The sequence below is a fragment of the Haliotis rubra genome, unplaced genomic scaffold, assembly GCF_003918875.1.
Source record: "Haliotis rubra isolate DU_JTF1 unplaced genomic scaffold, ASM391887v1 Scf1619, whole genome shotgun sequence".
Classification (NCBI taxonomy): domain Eukaryota; kingdom Metazoa; phylum Mollusca; class Gastropoda; order Lepetellida; family Haliotidae; genus Haliotis; species Haliotis rubra.
This window is the reverse complement of record NW_025765580.1, coordinates 45535-62860: the sequence shown is the minus strand read 5'-3', so window position 1 is coordinate 62860 and position 17326 is coordinate 45535. Positions and strand designations below refer to the sequence as shown.

At 41.0% G+C, this 17326-nt stretch overlaps 1 protein-coding gene across 1 annotated transcript; it reads left to right on the top strand.

The window, feature by feature from the left end:
* Positions 1-673: 673 nt before the first annotated feature.
* Positions 674-14170, top strand: LOC124271620 (tyrosine-protein kinase SRK2-like). Its single transcript, XM_046706774.1, is given in 12 exon segments — positions 674-995; positions 1941-2139; positions 2739-2832; positions 5621-5725; positions 10184-10275; positions 11090-11239; positions 11514-11660; positions 11877-12136; positions 12633-12656; positions 12659-12788; positions 12975-13106; positions 13389-14170. Coding segments are annotated over 11 exon segments (1530 nt in total). The 5' UTR covers positions 674-995; positions 1941-1964; the 3' UTR covers positions 13610-14170.
* Positions 14171-17326: the final 3156 nt, after the last annotated feature.

Here is a 17326-nt window from a genome sequence, read left to right as displayed (position 1 = left end):
GATGGACATCTTCAATAGCTTGATTATAACACATTTTACATAATCAGTTTTTTTACGTTGCAAACTCTCGGTGCAGAGATCTTGGGCTGAACATCAAACTCTTGCCAATGAATTACGATATTCTTTCTATATTTAAATCAAACAAATGCTCTTCAGTAACTATGTATTAACTTTCAATATTCTGTTATATAACATTGTTGGGTAATGTGAACGAACATAACCATGACTGCAGGTAAGTATGTTATATCCTCTCAAGAAAAGAATCGAGAAACACACATGCGTGTAGGGGTTGCTTAATTATGTACTACTGTTCGCTGTCGAATTTCCCCTCTCTGTCTCTCTTTCTGTGTGTGTGTCTTCCTCTGTGTCTCTCTATCTCATTTTATCTATATACCTATATATAGCTGGCTACATCTAATACGGAATGCATGTGCAGAACTATGTATGTTTGCTTGCGTATGTTTTTCGCGTGTAGCTATATTTAGGGAATTCGTATTTAGAGCTATATTAATGCATAGTGTGTATCCGGACTAGCTACACGACGGTATTAACATACAGTTTGTTTGTATGCAACGCCCGTCTACAATGTCGTTGCATTGCAAAGCATATTGTATGCTTGAATACAAACCTTCTGATATTGTGAAATCGCTTTTCGCTGACCCTGGCGCTAAGGTAACCCACGTTCCCATGGGCGTATGCCTGTTGGATCAGCTTTAATATGTTCAGATTTCATCAAAGACGTTTTATATCGATCGCACATTGTCTGACAGCGGTAGCGTGACTGAAGGGACAATGAAATACGTTTGGGCTATATATAGACCTGGTTTTCCAACATGCGTCACGGTGCGTGCATTTAATCCCCTTCCTGCCACAGTCAGCACACAAACACCCTTGACGCTGACCATACAATCACTGCGTTTACCAACAGTTACACCGACTTGTCGTAGATGGATACAGGTTGACAGGAACTGAAAGGGAGATTTACGATACGACCGGTAAGCACTTAATGATCGTGACAGATAATTATCCATACTATTTACCTGAAACAAATCCTACATACTAGTATACGAGAGTGAGTGAGTGAGTTTCGTTTTACGCCGCTTTTAGGAATATTCCAGCAATATTACAGCTGGGGCCACCGGGAATAGGCTTCAGACATTGTGCCCACGTGGGGAATCGAACCCGACGAGAGAACGCTTTATCCACTAGGCTACCCCACCGCCGCTTATGTACGAGACATCTAACATGAAATGTGACACAACATCCAAACTGGAACCTTAGCAGCGTTATCCGACAGGAAGAAAGCCAATAATTGTTTTCACCCTGAAAAATGCATAAAAATAATATTTTTATATGTTGACATCCTTCAACCTGATTATTGTTTTATCCTAAACTGAGGTTTACCTTTTCACTATCTTTGGTAGGACGGTATTAACTAATTATTAACTTCTTTTCATCGCAAAGTAGATTCAATATTGCCGATGTAAAATATACTAATGCTAATAATGGTTGCCACCCCCTTCAAATTTTTTTATTGGAGAGGGGGTGTGGGGTGGGGTGTGTGGGGGTTGGGGTGGGGAGGGGGTTGACAACCATTATTGGCATGAGTCTATTAATCGGTTAGTCACACTGCAGGTACTTGTTGACGTTTCAGATAGTTAATTTGATTTAAATTAAAGTCCCGGGTAAGACTTAACGCTGTCAATGGATACAACTACGGGAGCGCTTTTAGTCGTTTTACCTTCACTGTGTTAAACAATTGTAAGTTTCTGCTTACTGAATGGGAACAGTTTTATTAAATTATATTATTTCCGCTAAATCATCCTATTATATTTAATACTGCAAATGACTAACAAGGTACACCGTTAGTGTTGTTCACAGAGGTTATTGATCAAACCACATAATGGCTTGCCTGGATAAAACAGAATCACTCGTTTCAGAAACAATCAGTTACCATAGAAACAATGGGAAATAAATGGTCAAAGAAACCCAACCGTGGAACCACCCCCTCAAATACAAAGAAGGCCGTTACTAGTGGTTCTAAGGGTCCTGCTACTTACGAGACAACTGAGGCTGTGGTTTCCGGTGCCAAGGAACCAAGGCTTCCTCCTGATCGACCTCTTCCAGCTGTGCCACAAAGTAAGTCTGTAGCTTGACATATACAGAACAAACAACTTAAAGGATCAAGAATATTTTGGGGGATATTTTTTTATTGAAAACTGAGCACAGTTTCAAAGAAAAATCCCAAATATAATCATGATCCCCAAACGCGGTGACTGAGTGAGTGGGTTAGACAGCTGGCTTTGTGCGCTGGCGATTAGGTGCCTGATTCTGAGAGTGTGGGTTCGAATCCCGGATGGGACTCAACCCAACAAAAGTGCTAGAATCTGTACCTTTCTGAGAAGTGTAATCCCAAATATAACATGTTACATTTGACCACTTTCTAAATGGCATTGTGTATTCGATTCCTACCTTGTGTTGTTCAGTATATTCGAATATTCGTATTAACGGGTGTGATAATGACATAATTGATTGATGTTATTAATATATCGATCATATCTGGCTGAATGTAATAATATAAGGGAATACATTGTTTTCGTTTTTTTTTCCTATGATGAAATGCACATGTAATAACCGAAATTAATAGTAAACAACTTTAAATATAACTGAGAGAAATATATTTTATATATTTCTATATTTACTTGCTTAAATGAATAATATGTGTTATTTGTTTACAGGGTTCAAATATTTGGCGCAGTTTAGTTTTACTGGCACAAGCGAGGACGATCTGTCCTTCAAGAAAGGAGATTATTTTTACGTTGATAAATCAAGGTATGTCACTGACGTTTATGATTCTGTCTACTTCGATAAAGACAGAGCAATAAATTGCGGATGTAGTAAATCTTGTGTTACATCAAACACTCATAATAAACGCGACTGTTCATACAAATATTTCATATAATGTATAATGTCAGTGAAGATCCTGGTTAGAATTGGTCTTCAGCTACCCATGCTTGTCCTAAAAGGCAACTATCGGGATCAGGTGGTCAGCCTCGCTGAACACATGTCATCGTATCCAAATTGTGTACATCGATGCTCCTGTTGTTGATCACTGGATTGTCTGGTCCAGACTAGATTATTTACAGACCGCCGCCATATGGCTGGAATATTGCTGAGTGCGGCGTTACACAACACACCAACAACAACTAACCAAGTATAACCTATAGCATTACGAAATTGGGTATCTTCGCAGCTGTCTGTGGGTACTGTAAGATGTCAACGGGAACTTCTTTGTACGACTGTGTGACATTTGAATCTCGTGAAGTGTGTCCGGATTATTCGATTTCGGGTCGAAAAACAGATTTACCACGATAGCGATATTTACACACTTGTTAAACGACGACTTGCATCTCTTTGAGCTTTACGCTCAAGTTAAGCAGTGGCACCGTGATATAACTGACATACTACTCAAAGCAGTGTACTCTCTCATTTATAATACACATATGAAAGCCCCCGCTCCCTTCGTCCTTGGGCCTTTGTTCAGTTATACATTCACGCATAACTGAATAGAGGGCGTTGTCTAAAATAGTATCAACTGGTCTGGAAACCGTGGGTGTTTCCCCTCGTGAAAACATCGAAAATCCCCAGGACAACAATCGTCATTGATTTTCGACCGTGTTTGCCTTGTCTTCAATGTTTGCCTTGTCGTCAATGTTTGCCTTGTCGTCAATGTTTGCCTTGTCGTCAAAGTTTGCCTTGTCGTCAATTTTTGCCTTGTCGTCAAAGTTTGCCTTGTTTGCCTTGTCGTCAAAGTTTGCCATGTCATCAATGTTTGCCTTGCCGTCAATGTTTGCCTTGTCGTCAATGTTTGCCTTGCCGTCAATGTTTGCCTTGTCGTCAATGTTTGCCTTGTCGTCAGTGTTTGCCATGTCATCAATGTTTGCCTTGCCGTCAATGTTTGCCTTGTCGTCAATGTTTGCCTTGTCGTCAATGTTTGCCTTGTCGTCAATGTTTGCCATGTCATCAATGTTTGCCTTGCCGTCAATGTTTGCCTTGTCGTCAATGTTTGCCTTCCCGTCAATGTTTGCCTTGCCGTCAATGTTTGCCTTGTCGTTAATGTTTGCCTTGTCGTCAGTGTTTGCCTTGTCATCAATGTTTGCCTTGCCGTCAATGTTTGCCTTGTCGTCAATGTTTGCCTTGCCGTCAATGTTTGCCTTGTCGTCAATGTTTGCCTTGTCGTTAATGTTTGCCTTGTCGTCAGTGTTTGCCTTGTCGTCAATGTTTGCCTTGTCGTCAATGTTTGCCATGTCATCAATGTTTGCCTTGCCGTCAATGTTTGCCTTGTCGTCAATGTTTGCCTTGCCGTCAATGTTTGCCTTGTCGTCAATGTTTGCCTTGTCGTTAATGTTTGCCTTGTCGTCAGTGTTTGCCTTGCCGTCAATGTTTGCCTTGTCGTCAATGTTTGCCTTGTCGTCAATGTTTAAATTGCCTTGCCGTCAATGTTTGCCTTGTCGTTAATGTTTGCCTTGTCGTCAGTGTTTGCCTTGCCGTCAATGTTTGCCTTGTCGTCAATGTTTGCCTTGTCGTCAATGTTTGCCTTGCCGTCAATGTTTGCCTTGTCGTCAATGTTTGCCTTGTTTGCCTTGTCGTCAATGTCATGTAACGTGTGGACTCCCAAACTAAAACAATAGATTAATCCTAAATCTCTACACGAAAGCAACAAACAACAAAGAAAAGTTATTCTTTTAACAACTGCATACTTAAAGTCAATAGGTTTATGTGTCACTATACAGTACTGCAAAGTCATGACAACGACATTACAGCTTAGTTGCACTGCGAAATGGCATTTCAATTGTACCGGCAGTAAAAACAACATAGCATATGTAACAGCAATAAAGTCTGTGATAATAATTATCATCTGACAACAAGGGTGGTCAAACTTGCTGAAACAGGATATCCAGGAAGAAAAATCTCTGCCGGATTCTACCCACTGCTTGTCTTGATTTCTGAATTCTGAAATACATTTCAACCAATTCATGGGGGTTGCTTTATTCAATTAACATAATAAAAGTGTTAAGCCAATTTTAGCAATATTCAAGCAATATCACGGCGACACCAGAAATAGGCTTCACACATTGTACCTATGTAGGGAATCGAACACGGGTCTTTGGCGTGACGAGTGAACGCTTTAACCTCTGGGATACCCCACCGTCCCTAATGTGAGATGATAGAGGCATGCACTTGCCCACTTGTATATACCTGCTATACAGTTCTGTACAGCGCCAAATTAATCTAAAGATGTTCTAGAAGATTCCAAATTGCTCTTGACTCTTGAACAAGAGACATTCCTAACAAACAATTATTGTTAAAACACAGGACCATGTAAATACAATTCCTTCGTTTTTGATAGTAAATTACACTCTTAATATGTTATCTAGTAATAAGCGTACCCACATCAAATTACACTCTTAATATACTATCTAGTAATAAGCGTACCCACATCTGAAATGCGTTAACACGTCTGCAGATATGTGAGAGAAATGCATTAGGTATGACTGAGGTCTATAACATATGACGAATCGCATTCGATACTCAACATGTTGTGTTTAATGTATTACAGCCAGGACGACGACTGGTGGCTGGCGACTAACTCGGAGACGGGGCAGAAAGGCTACATCCCTAGCAACTATGTGTGCAAGGACGACCAGTCGACAGAATCTAAGGAGTAAGTATAAGTAGTATGGACACTAGGGTCAGTTGTTGGCGAAATATCTGACAAGAGACGTTCCCCTTGATCCTTGTATTGTCAATGGTCGTATCATTAGTAGACAAGAGACGCTCCTTTAGATACCAGATCCTTGTTTTGTCAATGGTCGTATCATTAGTAGATAAGAGACGCTCCTTTAGATACCAGATCCTTGTTTTGTCAGTGCCATATCATCAGTAGACAAGAGACGCTCCTTTAGATACCAGATCCTTGTTTTGTCAATGGTCGTATCATTAGTAGACAAGAGACGCTCCTTTAGATACCAGATCCTTGTTTTGTCAGTGCCATATCATCTGTAGACAAGAGACGCTCCTTTAGATACCAGATCCTTGTATTGTCAATGGTCGTATCATCAGTAGACAAGAGACGCTCCTTTAGATACCAGATCCTTGTTTTGTCAATGGTCGTATCATTAGTAGACAAGAGACGCTCCTTTAGATACCAGATCCTTGTTTTGTCAGTGCCATATCATCAGTAGACAAGAGACGCTCCTTTAGATACCAGATCCTTGTATTGTCAATGGTCGTATCATTAGTAGACAAGAGACGCTCCTTTAGATACCAGATCCTTGTTTTGTCAGTGCCATATCATCAGTAGACAAGAGACGCTCCTTTAGATACCAGATCCTTGTATTGTCAATGGTCGTATCATCAGTAGACAAGAGACGCTCCTTTAGATACCAGATCCTTGTTTTGTCAGTGCCATATCATCAGTAGACAAGAGACGCTCCTTTAGATACCAGATCCTTGTATTGTCAATGGTCGTATCATCAGTAGACAAGAGACGCTCCTTTAGATACCAGATCCTTGTTTTGTCAATGGTCGTATCATTAGTAGACAAGAGACGCTCCTTTAGATACCAGATCCTTGTTTTGTCAGTGCCATATCATCAGTAGACAAGAGACGCTCCTTTAGATACCAGATCCTTGTTTTGTCAATGGTCGTATCATTAGTAGACAAGAGACGCTCCTTTAGATACCAGTTCTTGTTTTGTCAGTGCCATATCATCAGTAGACAAGAGACGCTCCTTTAGATACCAGATCCTTGTATTGTCAATGGTCGTATCATCAGTAGACAAGAGACGCTCCTTTAGATACCAGATCCTTGTTTTGTCAGTGCCATATCATCAGTAGACAAGAGACGCTCCTTCAGATACCGGATCCTTGTATTGTCAATGGTCGTATCATCAGTAGACAAGAGACGCTCCTTTAGATACCAGATCCTTGTTTTGTCAGTGCCATATCATCAGTAGACAAGAGACGCTCCTTTAGATACCAGATCCTTGTATTGTCAATGGTCATATCATTAGTAGATAAGAGACGCTCCTTTAGATACCAGATCCTTGTATTGTCAATGGTCGTATCATTAGTAGATAAGAGACGCTCCTTTAGATACCAGATCCTTGTTTTGTCAGTGCCATATCATCAGTAGACAAGAGACGCTCCTTTAGATACCAGATCCTTGTATTGTCAATGGTCATACCATTAGTAGATAAGAGACGCTCCTTTAGATACCAGATCCTTGTTTTGTCAATGCCGTATCATCAGTGGACAACAGACGCTTCTTCAGATACCAGATCCTTGTTATGTGAATGCCGTATCATCAGTGGACAAGAGACGCTCCTTTAGATACCGGATCCTTGTATTGTCAATGGTCGTATCATCAGTAGACAAGAGACGCTCCTTTAGATACCAGATCCTTGTTTTGTCAGTGCCATATCATCAGTAGACAAGAGACGCTCCTTTAGATACCAGATCCTTGTTTTGTCAATGGTCGTATCATTAGTAGACAAGAGACGCTCCTTTAGATACCAGATCCTTGTTTTGTCAGTGCCATATCATCAGTAGACAAGAGACGCTCCTTTAGATACCGGATCCTTGTATTGTCAATGGTCGTATCATCAGTAGACAAGAGACGCTCCTTTAGATACCAGATCCTTGTTTTGTCAGTGCCATATCATCAGTAGACAAGAGACGCTCCTTTAGATACCAGATCCTTGTATTGTCAATGGTCATATCATTAGTAGATAAGAGACGCTCCTTTAGATACCAGATCCTTGTATTGTCAATGGTCGTATCATTAGTAGATAAGAGACGCTCCTTTAGATACCAGATCCTTGTTTTGTCAGTGCCATATCATCAGTAGACAAGAGACGCTCCTTTAGATACCAGATCCTTGTATTGTCAATGGTCATATCATTAGTAGATAAGAGACGCTCCTTTAGATACCAGATCCTTGTTTGGTCAGTGCCATATCATCAGGAGACAAGAGACGCTCCTTTAGATACCAGATCCTTGTTTTGTCAATGCCGTATCATCAGTGGACAACAGACGCTTCTTCAGATACCAGATCCTTGTTATGTGAATGCCGTATCATCAGTGGACAAGAGACGCTCCTTTAGATACCGGATCCTTGTATTGTCAATGGTCGTATCATCAGTAGACAAGAGACGCTCCTTTAGATACCAGATCCTTGTTTTGTCAGTGCCATATCATCAGTAGACAAGAGACGCTCCTTTAGATACCGGATCCTTGTTTTGTCAATGGTCGTATCATTAGTAGACAAGAGACGCTCCTTTAGATACCGGATCCTTGTTTTGTCAATGGTCGTATCATTAGTAGACAAGAGACGCTCCTTTAGATACCAGATCCTTGTTTTGTCAATGGTCGTATCATCAGTAGACAAGAGACGCTCCTTTAGATACCGGATCCTTGTATTGTCAATGGTCGTATCATCAGTAGACAAGAGACGCTCCTTTAGATACCAGATCCTTGTTTTGTCAATGGCCGTATCATCAGTTGACAAGAGACGCTTCTTCAGATACCAGATCCTTGTTTTGTCAATGCCGTATCATCAGTGGACAAGAGACGCTCCTTTAGATACCGGATCCTTGTTTTGTCAATGGTCATATCATTAGTAGACAAGAGACGCTCCTTTAGATACCGGATCCTTGTTTTGTCAATGGTCGTATCATTAGTAGACAAGAGACGCTCCTTTAGATACCAGATCCTTGTTTTGTCAATGCCGTATCATCAGTAGACAAGAGACGCTCCTTTAGATACCAGATCCTTGTTTTGTCAATGGTCGTATCATTAGTAGACAAGAGACGCTCCTTTAGATACCAGATCCTTGTATTATCAATGGTCGTATCATTAGTAGACAAGAGACGCTCCTTTAGATACCGGATCCTTGTTTTGTCAACGGTCATATCATTAGTAGACAAGAGACGCTCCTTTAGGTACCAGATCATTGTTTTGTCAATGCCGTATCATTAGTAGACAAGAGACGCTCCTTTAGATACCGGATCCTTGTATTGTCAATGGTCGTATCGTCAGTAGACAAGAGACGCTCCTTTAGGTACAAGATCCTTGTATTGTCAATGGTCATTTCATCAGTGGACAAGAGACGCTCCTTTAAGTTCCAGATTCTTGTTTTGTCAATGCCGTAGTGTCAGTAGAGAAGAGACGTTCTTCTGGCTACCAGATCTTTGTTTTGTCAATGGTCGTATCATCAGTAGACAAGAGATTCGTATTCAAAATGTAACCTGAAACTTCAGCACGAGTTTGTGAAAGTCAAGTCATTGCTGTAATATAGATCTGATGTGTCTGTGTCGGTTTTCCCATATATTCTCCATTGCTATCAGCATACATATTAACGATTATTTTTGTTAATTTTAACTTGGGTATGTTTTACTAATGGATGTTCGAATGTCCAATGATAATGCAGGATGCAGAGCACCAAGCGATGTCGCCATTACGTAGTCACCAGAGTAAATTGTGGTGTGGGACCCTCCCCTTACAGGTAGAGCTAGGAAGGTTTGCTCGTCCCAGGGTTGCTTTAGAAGAGAGAATTTGTCACTGTTGTAATACTAACAGTGTAGAAGACGAGGTTCATTTTCTCGTCGTTTGTCCGTTATATTCAGACTTAAGGTGTGAACTTTGGCTGAAAATAATCAGAACAGATCCCTCTTTCATCCAGCTCAGACCAGTTAACCAGCTCATCTATCTTATGACCTCAAGTGAATTATACAAGCCGCTTGCCTCACTTATAACTCTGATGTTTCGACGTAGACAACATGTTAAGCCCAAGTCGCGTTCTCTCGCCTCCAAAGATCACCCTGTTTTACTCCCTCTTATTATATTTTATTTTAATCATATAATGTGTATTTTAATGACAATAATTAGTGTCTCGTAGGCCTTGATGGCCGGATGCGCACTTTTACTGTATGTGCAATATATTTTATGTACATTTAATAACGATTCTATTGTAGAGCATGTGACGCTGAAATAAACTATTTTTCTTCTTCTTTCTTCGTGATGGCATGACATACACCTATACGTCTGTGCAAGCTTTGGTAACTGTTTTTGAAGACCTTTGGGCGTTTCTTACAAGAGCATGTTTTGATTGTCGTTTTCAGTTGGTGGGTTGACTTTGATCGCAACGAAGCAAATAATTTGCTGTTTTCCGCTGGCATCGAACCTGGCACGTTCCTGGTCCGTGATGCATCAGGTAAAAAAATGAACATATGACCCTTTACTCGTAGGCGTCAGGTAAAGCATGAACATATGACCCTTTACTCGTGAGGCATCAGGTAAAGCATGAATATATGACCCTTTACTCGTGAGACATCAGGTAAAGCGTGAACATATGACCCTTTACTCGTGAGACATCAGGTAAAGCGTGAACATATGACCCTTTACTCGTAAGGCGTCAGGTAAAGCATGAACAGATGACCCTTTACTCGTAAGGCGTCAGGTAAAGCATGAACATATGACCCTTTACTCGTGAGACATCAGGTAAAGCGTGAACATATGACCCTTTACTCGTAAGGCGTCAGGTAAAGCATGAACAGATGACCCTTTACTCGTAAGGCGTCAGGTAAAGCATGAACATATGACCCTTTACTCGTGAGACATCAGGTAAAGCGTGAACATATGACCCTTTACTCGTAAGGCGTCAGGTAAAGCGTGAACATATGACCCTTTACTCGTGAAACATCAGGTAAAGCATGAACATATGACCCTTTACTCGTAAGGCGTCAGGTAAAGCATGAACATATGACCCTTTACTCGTAAGGCGTCAGGTAAAGCGTGAACATATGACCCAGGATGAGGGAAGTGACATAGTTGTTATACACAGGGTTATTCGAAATATTGAGGACAGAACGTGTACCGGTTCCTCGTTATGAAGCAATTGATGTATCGAAGGCACTATGAAGGGGTACGGATAATTGTTTGATATAGAGATACTCACTCCTGGCATGATTTGACAATGTCCCATTCTGCTCCATGAGTATTCACAGTTTTATTCATCTTTGTTTCAGACAAAACGTCCTTTGTGTTGTCTGTGCGAGACCAAGGTGCGGAGCCAAGTGTTAGGCACTACCGCATCCGGAGACTGGCCAATGGCAGCTGCTTTATTAACCCAAAGAGATTATTCTCTAACATGGTCGAACTAATAAACCATCACAAAAGTAAGTCAGATCCATTTGCTCTGGGGCGTTGTATCATTTCCCCATGCCTAAGTGTGACATGGAAAGATAAAAGATGCTTATGAACTATACCAGTAGTAAATCAGATCCCTTTGCTCTGAAATTGGTATCTCAAATGTCCTAATAAATATTTTTGAAATGGAGAGCTATAATGCCTGTATGTAATAACGACTAAGATATGGACTTTGGAAAGGGGCAGTTATTATTGCCTTGTTACCGCTTTGATAATTTGTAATCTCCTTCCCCACTCTTCCAGAACACGCAGACGGTGTGTGTGTGGTGCTGAAGAGAGCGTGTCCCAAGTCCGCACCCGCAGTCGCCTTCAGGGATTTGGAAGTAGCGCGAAGTGCTGTCACCACATCTGAGCTGCTTGGTAGTGGAACATTCGGGCAGGTGTGGAAAGGTATGTGCCACGTGTTCCTGCTCTATCTAGCAAAGGTAATATTCATTAGAACAAAGTCTCACAATCCGTAGCTTCTTCTTTGCCCTTTAAGGCCTCTTGAAAACATCTTAAGGCCATGTATGTCTCAGCAAGATGCTTCATGATTACACCCACTGGATGTCGACATGGACAATGGACAATAATCATTGCAATTATCTGGATAATTGTTTTGTTCAGGTAAATTGTGGAATGGGATCGACGTTGCAGTGAAGTCGCTCAAGCCCGAAAGCATGACTCCGGAGGCCTTCCTCATGGAAGCTAAGATCATGCACCAGCTGCGTCACAAGAAGCTGGTCCAGCTGAGGGCCGTGTGCAGCAGCGAGGAGCCCATCCTCATCATCACAGAGCTGATGGTTAATGGCTCCCTTGTGGACTACATCAGGAAGGATCAGGGGAAGAAGATTCGATTCCTCAACATCATCAGCATGGCATCGCAGGTGCGTAGAACAGTCTAACATATCTTTGTTACATTTACAGTGTTGACCATTGCTGTCGGCCCCGTTCCACAAAGCGATCGCAGCGCTACGGCAGTCGTAAGTGTATGCTAAAGACGGGAGTTACGATCACCTTAGCGTTACGATCCCTTTGTGGAACATAGCCCTGTTCTTTACAACGACCTCAGTAGTACAACTAACGTCACTTGTATCACTGCCCGACTAACGTCAACTGTATCACTGCCCGACTAACGTCCCCTGTATCACTGCCCGACTAACGTCACCTGTATCACTGCCCGACTAACGTCGAGATGCTAAGACCCTTTCATTTCTTGCAAATCTAGGGTCATGTTAAGATATCCACAAAAGCCAACACTATATTGAGACATAAAGCCGCTGAATATTTTAGATTATTTCTTTTATGATATTATCAATGGCTGACCAAATACAAAACTGTTTAACAAGACGTACACTGATATTAGTTTCCATAATCATTTAGATTGCTGACGGTATGGCGTATTTAGAGAGAGTAAGAATTTCATCCATCGAGATCTAAGAGCGGCCAACGTACTCGTAGGAGAATTCTATGACGTTAAGGTTGCCGACTTCGGCCTGGCAAGAATCCTTGAAGATGAGCTCTACAGAGCCCATGATTGTAAGTATGCAATGAATGGGTGGCTGGGTGTGTGTGTGAGTGAGTGAGTGAGTGAGTGAGTGGCCGTTTCCAATAATATTTTTTTTTACTGGAGGATACGTTTAAGTAAATCGGTTAAGAAGAATATTAAATTTGAAACCTTGCATACGTTTGTTAGTTGAAATGACTGTTATTTTCAACGTTTAGATTCCAAGTTCCCTGTCAAGTGGACGGCCCCTGAAGCCGTCAATATGAGGATGTTCTCAGTCAAGTCTGATGTGTGGTCCTTTGGTATAGTCCTTTACGAACTGATCACCTTTGGGAAGGTACCATACCCAGGTCAGTATTCACATTCTAATGAAGAGGGCAGGCGGGAAGAGCTGGGAATGTTATATCGTCGAGCCACCGTCATTGTCTCAAAATTCGGCTGGCGAAGACCCTTAGGTCACTTTTTTAATCATAAAGTTGACTTGTTAGCATCATTCCTTTGCTCGTAGTTTTGACCAAGCGGAACCTCCTTTAAATACCATATGAAGTTGAAACATGATACTTCTTGTTACCCTGCCTGGACGCTTTTTGGTTTTTGTTGATATGTACTTGACGTCATTTATATTTTCCTAGGTTGGAAAGGATATGAAGTCCTGGATATGATTGAGAGCAGCAACTACCGGATGCCCCGGCCAACTGGACGATATAACTACCCTGATTCCTATTACGACGTCATGCTCCAGTGCTGGAACAAATGCCCGGATGATCGGCCAACGTTCGCGTATCTGCATGAGTTATTCGCCGATTATTTTGTTTCAACAGAGTCAGGATACAAAGATACAGATGCGATGTGATGATCGCCTTAAGTCACATGTGGGTGTGATCTAAAACTTGACATTCGAACCATGCATACATATTTTTATACCTCGGTGTGCAATGATCTGAATTGCTAGGTTAACCTTTGTTTTTCTGAGGAAACCGGTATGCACTGTAGGTATCGATGCATCAGCTGGTACAGGATACTGGGAGTTCATTAAAGGGCCAGTCAGCTTCTAGAATGTGATACTGACGAAATTCCTGTGAGTCTTATGAAGGAAGAACGAACAAAGTAACCATTATGGCGTTGCGAGTGAGACGTGGACTGACGTGATTAGACAGGTTCCATTCTGATTTCTGACAATGCTGTGGATTACGAGTAGATATATTCCCCTTCTATGAAGGGGTCACCAGTTTGGAAATCCATGTGCCATAATGATCAAGTCACAGTGGACAACGTAATTGGCCGTGGATGTCGTGTCGAGGACATCGCAGCATAGTTTAGTATGACATGGCAACAATTTCATTATCTGTTTACGTCTTGACAGACTGGACTCTTTGCTCCGAGTTCGTATAGCACAGAGTTGAAGCAAGTAATCAGCTGACAGACTAGACTCTTTGCTCCGAGTTCGTATAGAACAGAGTTGAAGCAAGTAATCAGCTGACAGACTGGACTCTTTGCTCCGAGTTCGTATAGCACAGAGTTGAAGCAAGTAATCAGCTGACAGACTAGACTCTTTGCTCCGAGTTCGTATAGCACAGAGTTGAAGCTAATCAGCTGACAGACTGGACTCTTTGCTCCGAGTTCGTATAGCACAGAGTTGAAGCAAGTAATCAGCTGACAGACTGGACTCTTTGCTCCGAGTTCGTATAGCACAGAGTTGAAGCAAGTAATCAGCTGACAGACTGGACTCTTTGCTCCGAGTTCGTATAGCACAGAGTTGAAGCAAGTAATCAGCTGACAGACTGGACTCTTTGCTCCGAGTTCGTATAGCACAGAGCTGAAGCAAGTAATCAGCTGAAGGCCATTATAGTGTATGTGTTTTGGTTTTGTGTCTGTTATATAACGGCTTACTCAGCAATACTCAAGCTATATGGCGGCGTTCCGTACATAATCGAATCTGGATCAGACAACCCAGTGATCAACAGCACGATCATTGATCTACACAATTGGGATAAGATGACATGTGTCAACCAATACAGCGACCCTGATCCCCCGATCCCGCTAGTCACCTCACGTATGGGTTGCTGAAGACCAATTCTAACCCAGACCATAACAGGTTCCATATTGTATGTAGTTATAAACGCTAATATATAACGCTTTCCGGGCATTAGCATATTGTAATATTGTGAGCATAATAGCACATTAATCCAGGGTAGGACACATACGATCACTTTTGATGATTCATCTGTTACAAAGCCAATTAAAAACATTGAATTTTATTCATAGTTGTGTCTGAAATTGTTTATGAATTATGTTTAAAATCAGTTCAGCCAGATAAGCACGTAAATCAGATGTGACATTTGGAAGACAAATCCGTCAGTTCTGCCAGAAACGTACGTAAATCAACTGTAACATTTGGAAGACAAATCCGTCAGTTCTGTCAGAGACGTACGTAAATCAGCTGTAACATTTGGAGGGGCGGTGTAACATTTGGTTAAAGCGCTGGCTCAAAGACCCGGGTCCGTCAAGTTCTGCCAGAAACGTACGTAAATCAACTGTAACATTTGGAAGACAAATCCGTCAGTTCTGCCAGAAACGTACGTAAATCATCTGTAACATTTGGAAGACAAATCCGTCAGTTCTGCCAGAAACGTACGTAAATCAACTGTAACATTTGGAAGACAAATCCGTCAGTGCGGACAGACATGGACGTAAATCAGTTGTAACATTCTGACGACAAACCCGTCATTTCAGACTGATGTTTTCAGTTTCCTAGATCGGCGATCAAGAAAGTTTTCTAAAGGAGAGCTCAAAAAGATTACCAATGTTTGGTAAAACAATCACTATCATTTACGCATGGGGGTCATACTGATGTAAAAATTCAGAGGAAATCTTTCCTCTGATTTTACTGACGCCTCATTTTTAACCGACCCATCCTTGAGTGCACAATAGGAGGTGTATCGGGGTATTTTTGAACACTGCCTCATTCAGTAAAATCTCAGCAATAGGACAGCGGTCTGTACATAATCGAGTCTGGACGAGACAATCAAGTGATTGATAAGGCTGTTATTGTGAACAACGCCCTACAACCTATAGAATACAGTTCGTGTATTCTGTTGATCTTGTATATATCAAACACCAGTAAATGGTACTCAAGTCTTGGTACATAAATAGTAAAACATACACCTGTACTAAGACATGCATGTAGGTTTTCATTTGCAAGAATAGTGTTTCGATTTAATTTTAAATCTAGTTGACTGATTTTTGGAAACAAAATTCCTACACAAATAAAAAAATCCTCCCCATGGAAAACAAAACAACAAAAGAGACCAAAAAACAAGACAACCAACAACAAACAAATAATTACACCCCCCCCAAAAAAAAATAAAAAAAAATAAATAAAAAATAAATAAAAGTAAAATAAAATTAAATAAATAAAAAAAATATATAAAAAATAAAAATAATTAAATAGAAACTGAATACTCTATACCGGGTGACATTAAACATACATGTAATTATATATGGATGTGATCTACTGTGTAGATATCCATGTCCGGCTAGTGATACATTCCAAAATGTCTATTTATTGCATTATTACATATTGTTTCACAGCTTCGTGTCAAAAGTAACCTTTTTATGTTCTTCCTCGTCAATAAGTCCACTGCTCCCGACATATCTTTTATATTAATCATAAGCCCGCACCCCTTAAACGGAAAATGTATTGATGTTGTACAAAATACCTGTAGATACAGATGCCTGATGTTCCTGCCTGTGTTGGGGTGGCCAGCAGCAGGATATGTCTGTCGGTGGCAACGCCGAGAGTTGAGCTGTAAACACGCTCATCCCTTTTTTAATCCTGAGCTGGAAATTCCATTCAATTTATATCTCTCGTGAGTGGTTGAGTGAGTGAATGAGTATTGTCAAGTTGGCAAAACGTTTTTCTGAGTAATGATTGAGTTAATATTTTAAATCACACCTGCAATACCTTTATCTTGTGAATTAGTGAGTTAATATTTTTAAGTCGCGTGGGCAATACTTAAATATTTTGTGATGTAAATCAAATAACAAATAATGTTGGTATCAATACTGCTTCGCCTTCACTAAAGTCAGTGAGTGAGTATTTTTTTACATCGCTTTTAGCAATATCACGACGGGGGACACCAGAAATGGGCTTCACACATTGTATCCCTGCCGGGATCGAAACCGATTCTTGAGCGTGAAGAGTGAACGCTTTCACCACTAGGCTACCCCACCGCTCCCTTCATTGAAAGGGCTTTTTCTATGGAGTCATCAGAATTATAGGGAAATTGTACTACTAACGTAACTTATTTTAGTCATTAGAGGCATATTTGTCTCCTACCCCAGTGTAGTTACACACTTCAATCCAGAAGTTAATGATTACTGGTGACCTAACTAGACAGAGGCAACCTCTGACGTAGGTTATGGAACACAGAGCTTCAACACTTTTTTACGAACATCAACTACACTGAATAACAATTTCTATTTCAGTTACACACAAAACCAACGAAAACATAAAACAAACAACAAAACTAAAAATGAAGTATGTAGTGATGAGAGGGTGGAAATTCCG